Source organism: Coregonus lavaretus (assembly GCF_964263955.1).
Source record: "Coregonus lavaretus genome assembly, contig: HAP1_SCAFFOLD_255, whole genome shotgun sequence".
NCBI lineage: Eukaryota > Metazoa > Chordata > Actinopteri > Salmoniformes > Salmonidae > Coregonus > Coregonus lavaretus.
In genome coordinates, this window is record NW_028157546.1 from 579,692 (window position 1) to 590,732 (window position 11,041).

The following is an 11,041-nucleotide window of genomic DNA, read 5'->3' on the forward strand; positions in this document are numbered from 1 at the left end:
TGAACCTTGACATGACCGTGGACTTCAACTCAAACATATGTTTCACCTTTGACCCCAAGGAAGACATGCCACCACTCCCAAACTCCCCTCGTACTATGTTGCTCATATTGAACAGTGAAGCAGGGTCTGTGAGTGTGAACGCAAAGTCAGTTCAAGATGCCATTTTTCCAGGCAGCAAAGCAGAGCTCAATGAACGCTGCATGGAAGAGGACACAGACATAATACAAGATGCCAGTCTTATTACAGACTATCCATTGGACCTCACCCAAAGCTGCATGGACATGGAGGATGACATGAACACTCTCCCCCCAGCCCCCCAGTCTCCCTCTCCATCTAACCCCATGTGGAGGACCACCAAGGCCCCCAGGAAGCAGCCCAATCCCAGCCGGAGTGTGGATGTTGGGGACCCAGACTTCCAGGGAGTGACGTTCCGGATGCAGACAGAGCTGGACGACAGCAGGGAGCAATATCGCCTTCTCATCACCTCCAGGAAGTACAGGTATGGTTGATGTCAGAGTATGCATGGCTCTTTCTCCCCATAACTGAAAGTGCTTAAAAAATATATTAATATGTACAAATACATTTATTATATTATTTAGAGCTGCCTTAGGTAATAAAGTATTATATGAAATTCAATTTGTATGTTACACATTTCCCTATGCAATATATTGTTGTAAAATATCTCACAATGTTCTCTACAAATGAGCTGCTTTATAAAGCTGTGTGTGTATGCCTGCGTGTCTTCTAGTGAAGAGCCCTCTAGTGGTCCGACCCGGAGGTCACCGAGGGCAGGCAGGTCCCGTTCATCCCAGAGTTCCATGAGGACCAGCAGCTCTGAAGAGAGCGACCCCTCCTCCAGTGACTAACAATATATACCACTCTTCACCAGGAGGGGGCGCCACTACTGCACAAAACAATACCAGATCCATAGAAATAGGCCGAACACTACACTCTTAGAAAAAAGGGTTCATGAGAGGTTATTTGCAGGGACTGGATGTTCTATGTAGAAATATTTATACTCAAGTAATCCAGGAGGGGGTACCATTACAACACAAATCAAACACTTTAACTAGAACCATAGACAGGTGGAATACATTTGATGAGGGGGAGTTTTAGAGGAGGTATTTTGGGAAACTGCTGTGTAAACATCCTAAGACTTTAATGAGTAACATAGTGTACAGTGTTAAAGGCAGCAAGATCAGGTTGTGATTTGGCACTCACACTCGCTGTGCACCTAAAAGGAAATAAAATGAAAGCGAAGCCATATACTGAGTCATTGAAACATATAATTTCATTATTCTACAACCTATTTAGGAGGATTATGGCACAAGGCCTATTTGTTTGTGCTGATAGTCACTCCTTTCTCTCCATCAGAGAATAAGATCTGTGCCTCCTGCTGCACCAGGAAGACACCCCTGTGGAGAGATGCTGAGGACGGGACCCCGTTGTGTAACGCCTGTGGAATAAGGTGAGTCGCATTAAATACAGTGCATTATCAAGCACATCGATACGGCCCAGAGTTTCTCCTGGTCAGGTCACGTGGCCATGAACTCTGACCCTGTAATTATAGTATATGGTGACCGTGACGTTGATGACATTGATGGCTTTGATGACCACAATATCACGCAACCCCGTATGTGAGCTGTGGACAGAATTAGGACTTGAAGGACATGTAAGGCCAACAGTCAGTGAAACCTAGATCCCCTGTTATTCTCCTCCATGTCTGCTTACTCCTCAGGTATAAGAAGTACAAGGTACGCTGCCTGCAGTGTTGGCACATCCCTAGGAAGGAGGGAAACTCCAACTCACGCTGCTTCAAATGTGGAAACTTACTACGGCTGGCTACGTCCCACCGCAAGCACTCCACCTGATAAGGGAAGGGAACACACTTAGGCCTTGGCATGAGGTCCTAGACACTGATACCACAGCCAATCCCCCTCCAGGTACAAGGTCATTGGCCCCACCTCCTGACTTTGAGACTCATTAAGTTATTTGATAATTATTACATGACATCATTTCATAGTGGGTCACAGTGTTGTTTGGCTGAGCCATGGTGGGTCACAGTGTTGGCTGAGCCATAGTGGGTCACAGTGTTGTTTGGCTGAGCCATGGTGGGTCACAGTGTTGGCTGAGCCATAGTGGGTCACAGTGTTGGCTGAGCCATAGTGGGTCACAGTGTTGGCTGAGCCATAGTGGGTCACAGTGTTGTTTGGCTGAGCCATGGTGGGTCACAGTGTTGGCTGAGCCATGGTGGGTCACAGTGTTGGCTGAGCCATGGTGGGTCACAGTCTGACTGATCTGGCTCGGGTCTTGCTGCTTTTAGCACTGTGGCGTGCACTCGTCACTTTAGGAAGAAGGAGTCCAATAGGAGAAGAGTGTCTTTCTGCTTGGAGGCTGTGTCTGTTGACAATAGACTGTCTGTGTCCGAAACAACTCAGACAAAAGTAATGCATTATACAGGGAATAGGGAATCTCTGGCCAACAGTAGTGCACTATAGGGACGAAGGACCCATGGCTCTGGCCAAAGACGGTGCACTGCTATACTGGGAATAGGTAGCCATTTTGGATTGTTTACTCTCCTTGTTTACTAGACCTTGGTGCTATCCAGTTTATATGTTACATTAAGGTAAATGAAGTTGTGATATATTATCTCTTGTTCTTGTTGAGTTTGTATATATATTTTTCTTTTCCTTTTCTTGTTGTTTCTGGACAGCCCTTAGCATTAACTGGCTGGATTAGGGATGAAGCAGTTCCATATATTTACTGTTTCCTGTCAGAAAGAAACGTTTGTGTTAGTGTGCTACACTTTTGGGTTTGGTGTGCATAAAGTTCTTGTTAAAATATCTTATCTGGTTTGTTTTCATTTTATCTCTCAATCCTCTGAATGTGTGCCTACAACTTGGTTTATAATGAGGAATCTGAAAAATGGATGCATTATTTTTATATAAATTGATATGGAACCATATTCAAACTGATTTGTGAGAATTACCTCAGGAATGTTCAAATTTGTATGCTTAAATTAAATGCAATTAGTGGGACTTTAAAATGTATCAAAATAAGAAAGAGGCAAGTTTAACAGCAGACACTCCTGCAGCAGGAATAAACACACAACCTGGGCTGTGCAATATTTTGTGCCTGTAGTGAAACGCTCTTTACTTTTGCCCGATGTGTCTGTTTCACATCAGAAAAGTGCATAATCAGAAATAATAGCCACACAGTATTTGCCATGTGTATGGCCACCCACTTCCCAAGCACAGTTATCGACTGATTTTGGGACCTGCTGGAAATATTGGAATTCTCATGAAGTATTTAGTATAGACCAGTTTAAAATTAAAATCTGGCCACTGCCAGCGTGTTGTCTTTCACATGTATAGATAAGTAGCCTATCATAACATTTTGTTAAATAATATAATATTCGTTATAGCTGGCCATAAACAACATGGAAAGAATGGCTAATACATTATGAATTGTAATTGATTTTACTATATCCAGTAAGCTAGTGGCTTTAAAACGGTTACAATGTTTATGCATTACTGCATAGAGACCACGCATAAAAGCGCAGCACGTGCGCACTGGCACCGAAGTCATTTTGTCCTAGCTCTCCAGTTCAGTGCTTCTTCATTTCATTTCTCCTTTCAGAAAACAATACAGTTTTGACCATATTCGACTCTCGAGTGAAATAAAATCCATCATAAAAGAATGCTATGAATAGAGAACTGGATAGGATTGGCATTTGTTGTGGTAGACAGATTCTATTAAAATAAAGGGCTGTAGGTATTCAATAATGGTTTTACAAATGAGAAAACGGGATATATTATTGAGTCCTGTTAAATGTATCGAAGAAAACTGACAATAGTTCCCCCATCACCCGTAACATATCAGAAAATAGTATACCTACAGCCCTATCCAGTTACTTTATGCAAATTATTACAATCAGGCTTCTGATTTTAGTACAACAAAGTGCATTTTTATTGAGTGTATAATGACAACAAGCCCCAAATACTATTTATTTATTAAGTGTAGCCTATGTCCTAATGTGCCATTGTGTGTTGAACATCAAAGTTGTCTAATGGCCTATTCTTTATTCCATAAGTTATTTCTCCCCAAGATCAAAAACACTTTTGTAGGCCTAATGATTGTTTTGACTTCTTGTGATGGATGTTTATTTTAGTAAGTATTTGTCGTAATTATTTTCAGGACTGAAGAGGAGAAGGAGCAGGGGGACGGAGGAGGGGGGAGGTGAAAAGTATTTTGGTGCAGCTGGGTTTTCTTTTTTTTTGTTAATGAAAAGCGAAAAGGCAGGAGGCAGGCCCGTAGCGTGTGTCCGACCCGAGGATCCTTATCTCGCCTGTTGGCGCATGCAGGTGGCACCGGACCCGCGAGAGGATTATGACGCTGGAAGGAGAGCTGGAGCTCATGGAGAGGGCCGATATCGACTTGGAGGGAAAAGGGAACAAAGCTACACGAAACCAGGAGTATGTATCCTTGACCAAAGAAGACGGGACCGATTTGGAGCAGCAAAGCGCTGCGTCCTTGTCTCCAAAACAGCCAGCGAAGGATACGGAGGATGACGGTGACTTTACGCCAAAGTGCACAGGGAGAAGCGCTGCCCCTGTGAAACCTCCGTACTCCTACATCGCTCTTATCACCATGGCAATTCTCCAGAGCCCGAAGAAGAGACTGACTCTGTCGGAGATATGTGACTTCATCAGTCAGCGCTTCGCGTATTACCGGGAGAAGTTCCCCGCGTGGCAGAACTCCATCCGTCACAACTTGTCCCTCAACGACTGCTTCGTCAAAATGCCCCGGGAGCCCGGTAACCCCGGGAAAGGGAACTACTGGACGTTAGACCCTATGTCGTCTCATATGTTCGAGAACGGGAGCTTCCTTCGGCGGAGGAAACGTTTCAAACGGCAGCATTTCCGATTTGGGATGATGGACACCCGGTGCCCGCTCGAGCGCAGCAGCGTGCTCCCTGGATTCTCCTTCTATGGGACGCACGGGATAGGGCCGTGTCATTTTCAGGTACCCGGTTTAGAATTGTACCATCACTTGGGCAGCGAACATCATTCGGTTTCTAACCAAAGCATCCCACCAGTGAGCAGCATCTTGCCCGCGCTCTCCTCACTTTTATCAAGGAATTCGAACGTTGTCCAAAATACGTTTATTCCACCTCAGTCTATTAGCTTTGAGAATTTCGATACAACACGCCGCTCAGCCTCCACAGTGGGCCAAGCTTTGGTCCCGGGATCTTCATTTCTGTCCCCGGCCTCGCTCCATTCGATGGGCGCTGCGCATCTCTTGAGCTTTCATCCGGAGTACCACAAACTGCGCTCTCTCCCCAACTCCAGCCTTATAGCAAATGAACTCTTGCAGCAACTTGGTGACAAATAGCTTAATCAATAGTGTTTTCTGTATTGACGTGGATTCATCAGGGAAACCCACCTTTCATAGATTTGTATCTATTCAATGAAACAAATGCTTCAAATAGAAAATGTTATGTTTTCAAGATGTCAATTGAGTCAAAATTTCTAACAAAAGGTTAGTGGCCAACGAAAAAAACGTTTTGCAATACAAATGTGGTTTGAGGCCTTTATTTTGTGTAAATAATGCCTTTATAATGAAATATTATCAGTTGATTTTTAACGACATTTGGCTAATTATCACTTTATGGATAATTTAACACTGAAAGAAAAACATCAAATCATAACAAAAAAATGTTTTGTAATTGAACATGTCAGATTTATTATACAACTTGTCTAGATTCACTGATGCAGAACCTCTCAGAATTACCCTAATCTCCCATATGTGCCTATCTTGCCCATGGCAAATGTAATCTCTATAGGCTTACTTTGAAAATGTTATATTTTGCCTAATTTTAAAGCTAATTATTTTTAAGGGGAAATGTATTTTCCTACACTGTGGAATCAATAACAACACACACAATATTTGGAGCGCCAACAATGTGGAGCCCTGAAACATAAAAACACGAGCTTTCAATAACCATTTGTTTTGAAAGGTGCCTGGTCTTATTTTTGTTTAAATTGACAATATTTGGTTTGATTGACTGGCGTTATAATTTTACAAATTACCATTTGAATATTTTTCATTCAGTAGCTTATTTTATGCCACATTTGGCCATGCCTGCGTGGCAGAAAATATGAGCTTCACCTGCTTGGGCACGCGAGTGGAAACCTTTTAAATGTGAGGATGTCATTGAGTTTATTTTATTTTACTCTTCGTGTCAACGTGTGATTGGTTACCACACCAATGATTTGTTTGAAAAGCTGTAATGTATATGCAAGATCTCACGGTGCATACACACATATGCCCATTCTTCATATCTCATTCGAGTGTCTCTCTGTGTGTGTGTCTGTGCGTGGCCTGCACCACTACATGTGTTAAAAAGAAGGCATTCCTATTATAAAGGGCTACAGTTCCAAATCCTGCATGCTAAGTAAGTTCAACATCTGTTTGTTCTGTAATGTTGTTCCACGATTTATCAAATGCATCTAGAGAGATCCAGCCTACATTAAACATCACATTGTTATATTGAGTGTAATGTACAGTTGTTTACTTTAATGTAACCTATATTTGGCTGTGTCTACTGCTGCATAGTTCGTTTTGTCTTGGACTTGGACTATAGTGTTTACCATATGCCTGCTCTCCATTGCAGAAAGACCCATGTCAGAATTACTACAAAGCTTTAACACTTGCATTTGATCTCCAGTTATAAATCCTAGTGTTGTTGGACTGCTAAGCATCGGAACACGCAAAACCTCTCCACGTTCCATCGTTGGTCATCTCTTTGAGCAGTTTGCTTTTCCTGGCGCACTCCATCATATTGGGCTTTTATTCAATTATATACTTTTCTCCTTTCCCCGTTCCCCTGCCTCTGTTTAACTGTTCTGTGTGTGCCTGTGTGTGTCATCAGTGCGGCCGGTTAAAACGCAACTCTGCACTGTGTTTTAAAGGCCCCCGTGCACGCATGGCGTTCGATATGACAGAGTGTGTGTATTTGGAAAAGGGGGACCCCCCTCGTGGCAGCAGATGACAGTGACATATAGCAGGAGTGCCACCCAGAAGGCCTATGAGCTCACACTTCAGCCATGCATCCACAGAGAACGAGAGAGATGGAGGGAGGGAGGAAGGGATAGATGGAAAGATGGAGAGGGAGAGAGAAAGTGTGTGCACGTGGGCGCATGAGTGTGTGTGTGGAGCTTGTGAGTTACAGGAGAACAAGGACACAGATGATGGTGCCAGAAAGGATTTTAGTAGAGGACAGGGAATAAATGGAATGAGAGGAAGATGTGTTTGGAAAGGGGAAAATCTGGAGAGTAACAGAGAGAGAGTTTAGTAATGGTGATGGTGGTGACAAAGAGTGGCTTTGATTTTACAGTCAGGTATTTACCTGGTATTTAGTTACTGAGAAATTACACCATAATTACCTATAATTACATTTGGATCTTTGTGTTTTACTGAAATAACCACACCTATGTGCCGTTAAGAACCAGGTAGTTTAGAACTCTTTGAAGTAAGTGGAAAAATTCCATTCTTACCACATAAGTGTAAATAGGGATTGTCAAGTAAAATCCTTCTATCCTATTCTGTTGAAATAACCTTGACCACAATGTTCTTACCCAGGAACTGAATTCAAAAAGCGTCTCAGAATAGAAGTGCTGATATAGTATCTGGTCCCCCTTTTCCATATAATCATATCCATTATGTTATAAAAGGTGTGTTGCTACGGCAAAACTGATCCTACGTCAGCACTCAGAGACATTTTACGAATATGGTCCAAGATTCTCTTCTATTCCTTTTAGAGGTGTGATGCACCGAATGTTTCCAATTATCTCATAGCTAGAAATAGGACCACAACAAAAGCAGGAAAAAATTGAAGTCCAAATAGCCCTATTTTCTCTGCTATGTTTAGCCTCATTACGTGATGTCATAGAAGACAGCCAGATGTCATGACTTCACCGTTACTCACCCCTTAACCAATCCAACACATATCAATCTATGTGCGTGTGTATACAGTATGTGTGTGTGCGTGTGTGTGTGTGTGTGTGTGTGTGTGCGCACATACCCATCTCTACCACACATCAGTCACAAACCCCAGTTTCCAGGTCAACAAACAGCACCAGCTGTTTACTTCTCAGAGGAAAGACAGATTGACAGAACTGTAGGAAAGAAAAGTACAGTGGGGAAAAAAAGTATTTAGTCAGCCACCAATTGTGCAAGTTCTCCCACTTAAAAAGATGAGAGAGGCCTGTAATTTTCATCATAGGTACACATCAATTATGACAGACAAATTGAAGAAAAAAAATCCAGAAAATCACATTGTAGGATTTTTTATGAATTTATTTGCAAATTATGGTGGAAAATAAGTATTTGGTCACCTACAAACAAGCAAGATTTCTGGCTCTCACAGACATGTAACTTCTTCTTTAAGAGGCTCCTCTGTCCTCCACTCGTTACCTGTATTAATGGCACCTGTTTGAACTTGTTATCAGTATAAAAGACACCTGTCCACATCCTCAAACAGTCACACTCCAAACTCCACTATGGCCAAGACCAAAGAGCTGTCAAAGGACACCAGAAACAAAATTGTAGACCTGCACCAGGCTGGGAAGACTGAATCTGCAATAGGTAAGCAGCTTGGTTTGAAGAAATCAACTGTGGGAGCAATTATTAGGAAATGGAAGACATAAAAGACCACTGATAATCTCCCTCGATCTGGGGCTCCACGCAAGATCTCACCCCGTGGGGTCAAAATGATCACAAGAACGGTGAGCAAAAATCCCAGAACCACACGGGGGGACTTAGTGAATGACCTGCAGAGAGCTGGGACCAAAGCAACAAAGCCTACCATCAGTAACACACTACGCCGCCAGGGACTCAAATCCTGCAGTGCAAGACGTGTCCCCCTGCTTAAGCCAGTACATGTCCAGGCCTGTCTGAAGTTTGCTAGAGTGCATTTGGATGATCCAGAAGAGGATTGGGAGAATGTCATATGGTCAGATGAAACCAAAATATAACTTTTTGGTAAAAACTCAACTCGTCGTGTTTGGAGGACAAAGAATGCTGAGTTGCATCCAAAGAACACCATACCTACTGTGAAGCATGGGGGTGGAAACATCATGCTTTGGGGCTGTTTTTCTGCAAAGGGACCAGGACGACTGATCCGTGTAAAGGAAAGAATGAATGGGGCCATGTATTGTGAGATTTTGAGTGAAAACCTCCTTCCATCAGCAAGGGCATTGAAGATGAAACGTGGCTGGGTCTTTCAGCATGACAATGATCCCAAACACACCGCCCGGGCAACGAAGGAGTGGCTTCGTAAGAAGCATTTCAAGGTCCTGGAGTGGCCTAGCCAGTCTCCAGATCTCAACCCCATAGAAAATCTTTGGAGGGAGTTGAAAGTCTGTGTTGCCCAGCGACAGCCCCAAAACATCACTGCTCTAGAGGAGATCTGCATGGAGGAATGGGCCAAAATACCAGCAACAGTGTGTGAAAACCTTGTGAAGACTTACAGAAAAAGTTTGACCTGTGTCATTGCCAACAAAGGGTATATAACAAAGTATTGAGAAACTTGTGTTATTGACCAAATACTTATTTTCCACCATAATTTGCAAATAAATTCATTAAAAATCCTACAATGTGATTTTCTGGATTTTTTAAAATAATTTTGTCTGTCATAGTTGACGTGTACCTATGATGAAAATTACAGGCCTCTCTCATCTTTTTAAGTGGGAGAACTTGCACAATTGGTGGCTGACTAAATACTTTTTTCCCCCACTGTAGCTCTGCATATCGGACCACGTACTATGGAGTTTGATTCTACCCAGATACTACCCAGGTCTAGTGTGATTCGCAGATGGAGGGTTATTTGGTTCTGATCAGCCTCATTTGATGGCCATTACTTTTGACTTGGTGTTAGAAACACACACACACAACTATCATGCTCACCCTGTCCCACCCTGATGTACGAGGCAGGGTGGACTGGTGTGTGTGTTGTGTCTCTGCTTCTCTTTCCTACTGCTCTTCACTTCCTCCTTCTCTCCTGCGTATCTTTCCTACTGCTCTTCACTTCCTCCTTCTCTCCTTCTCTCCTGCGTATCTTTCCTACTGCTCTTCACTTCCTCCTTCTCTCCTTCTCTCCTGCGTATCTTTCCTACTGCTCTTCACTTCCTCCTTCTCTCCTTCTCTCCTGCGTATCTTTCCTACTGCTCTTCACTTCCTCCTTCTCTTCTTCTCTCCTGCTTATCTTTCCTACTGCTCTTCACTTCCTCCTTCTCTTCTTCTCTCCTGCTTATCTTTCTATCCAAACTCTCACCCCTTTGTCTTCCCTCAGCCCCCCCCCCCCCCTCTCTCTCTCTCCCTCTCCTCTGCCAGTCTGCCCTCTGTTGTAGTTCATAGCTGTATTATAGCTCTATACCACCCAGTCGGCTGTGTAGTGAATATGCTGTTCATCCAGCCCAACGCTAGCTAGCTAACTGTGTTGGTGGTCCCTGGTGTAAGCTGTATCCTCCTCCTCTCCTGTTCCTGTTTTTTTTATAGCAAACACAAAATGGTTCCTAATTCTCTGCTGCTGGAGGGAGGTTATTTGTGGCTTTTGGCTAAGACAGCATAGCCAGGCTTTTAATTAGAAAAAGCTGCTGGATCTACAGTTGTCTTTTCTTCCTTCGTGGGCTGAAGGCGCTCTCGCTCCAGATCTGTAATAGTACAAAACAATTAATTAGGTTATCAGACACATAGGGCAGTTGTGATCTGTTTGGGTGGAACATGTAAAAGTATGAGATTGAGTTCACACTTTATTTGGATAGTCCATCTGTAGATGCTCTAGGGATAGTCATAGTATCAACAAACTATCTGTTGATAAGCAACTGATTGCTAAGGTTAGGTATAGAATAAGGGTTAGGGTAAGGGTTAAGTTTAGAGGTAGGATAAGGGTTAAGGTTAGAATTAGAGCTAGGGTTAGGGTTAGTAGATAGTTAGTTGAAATGTAACTGATAGTCTGTAGAGCATCTACAGATGGACT

At 43.1% G+C, this 11,041-nt stretch overlaps 2 protein-coding genes across 2 annotated transcripts; both read left to right on the forward strand.

The window, feature by feature from the left end:
* The first annotated feature begins 291 nt into the window (after positions 1-291).
* zglp1 (zinc finger GATA like protein 1) lies at positions 292-2,090 on the forward strand. The gene is made up of 4 exons (XM_084199337.1): positions 292-499; positions 749-858; positions 1,375-1,468; positions 1,739-2,090. The coding sequence occupies exons 1-4, from the start codon at positions 294-296 to the stop codon at positions 1,869-1,871; spliced, it is 543 nt and encodes a 180-aa protein (XP_084055463.1). The 5' UTR covers positions 292-293; the 3' UTR covers positions 1,872-2,090.
* Positions 2,091-4,365: 2,275 nt separating this feature from the next.
* Positions 4,366-6,544, forward strand: LOC311125303 (uncharacterized protein). Its single transcript, XM_084199352.1, has one exon. The coding sequence runs from the start codon at positions 4,390-4,392 to the stop codon at positions 5,392-5,394; it is 1,005 nt and encodes a 334-aa protein (XP_084055478.1). The 5' UTR covers positions 4,366-4,389; the 3' UTR covers positions 5,395-6,544.
* The last annotated feature ends 4,497 nt before the right edge of the window (positions 6,545-11,041 follow it).

What these genes read in the sequence shown, in the direction of transcription:
- LOC311125303 (XM_084199352.1), top strand. Translation starts at nt 4,390, where the DNA reads ATGACGCTGGAAGGAGAGCTGGAGCTCATGGAGAGGGCCGATATCGAC.
- zglp1 (XM_084199337.1), top strand. Translation starts at nt 294, where the DNA reads ATGAACACTCTCCCCCCAGCCCCCCAGTCTCCCTCTCCATCTAACCCC. An exon ending in ATCACCTCCAGGAAGTACAG is followed by an intron (nt 500 to 748) that starts GTATGGTTGATG and finishes CGTGTCTTCTAG; the next exon opens with TGAAGAGCCCTCTAGTGGTC. An exon ending in TGTAACGCCTGTGGAATAAG is followed by an intron (nt 1,469 to 1,738) that starts GTGAGTCGCATT and finishes CTTACTCCTCAG; the next exon opens with GTATAAGAAGTACAAGGTAC.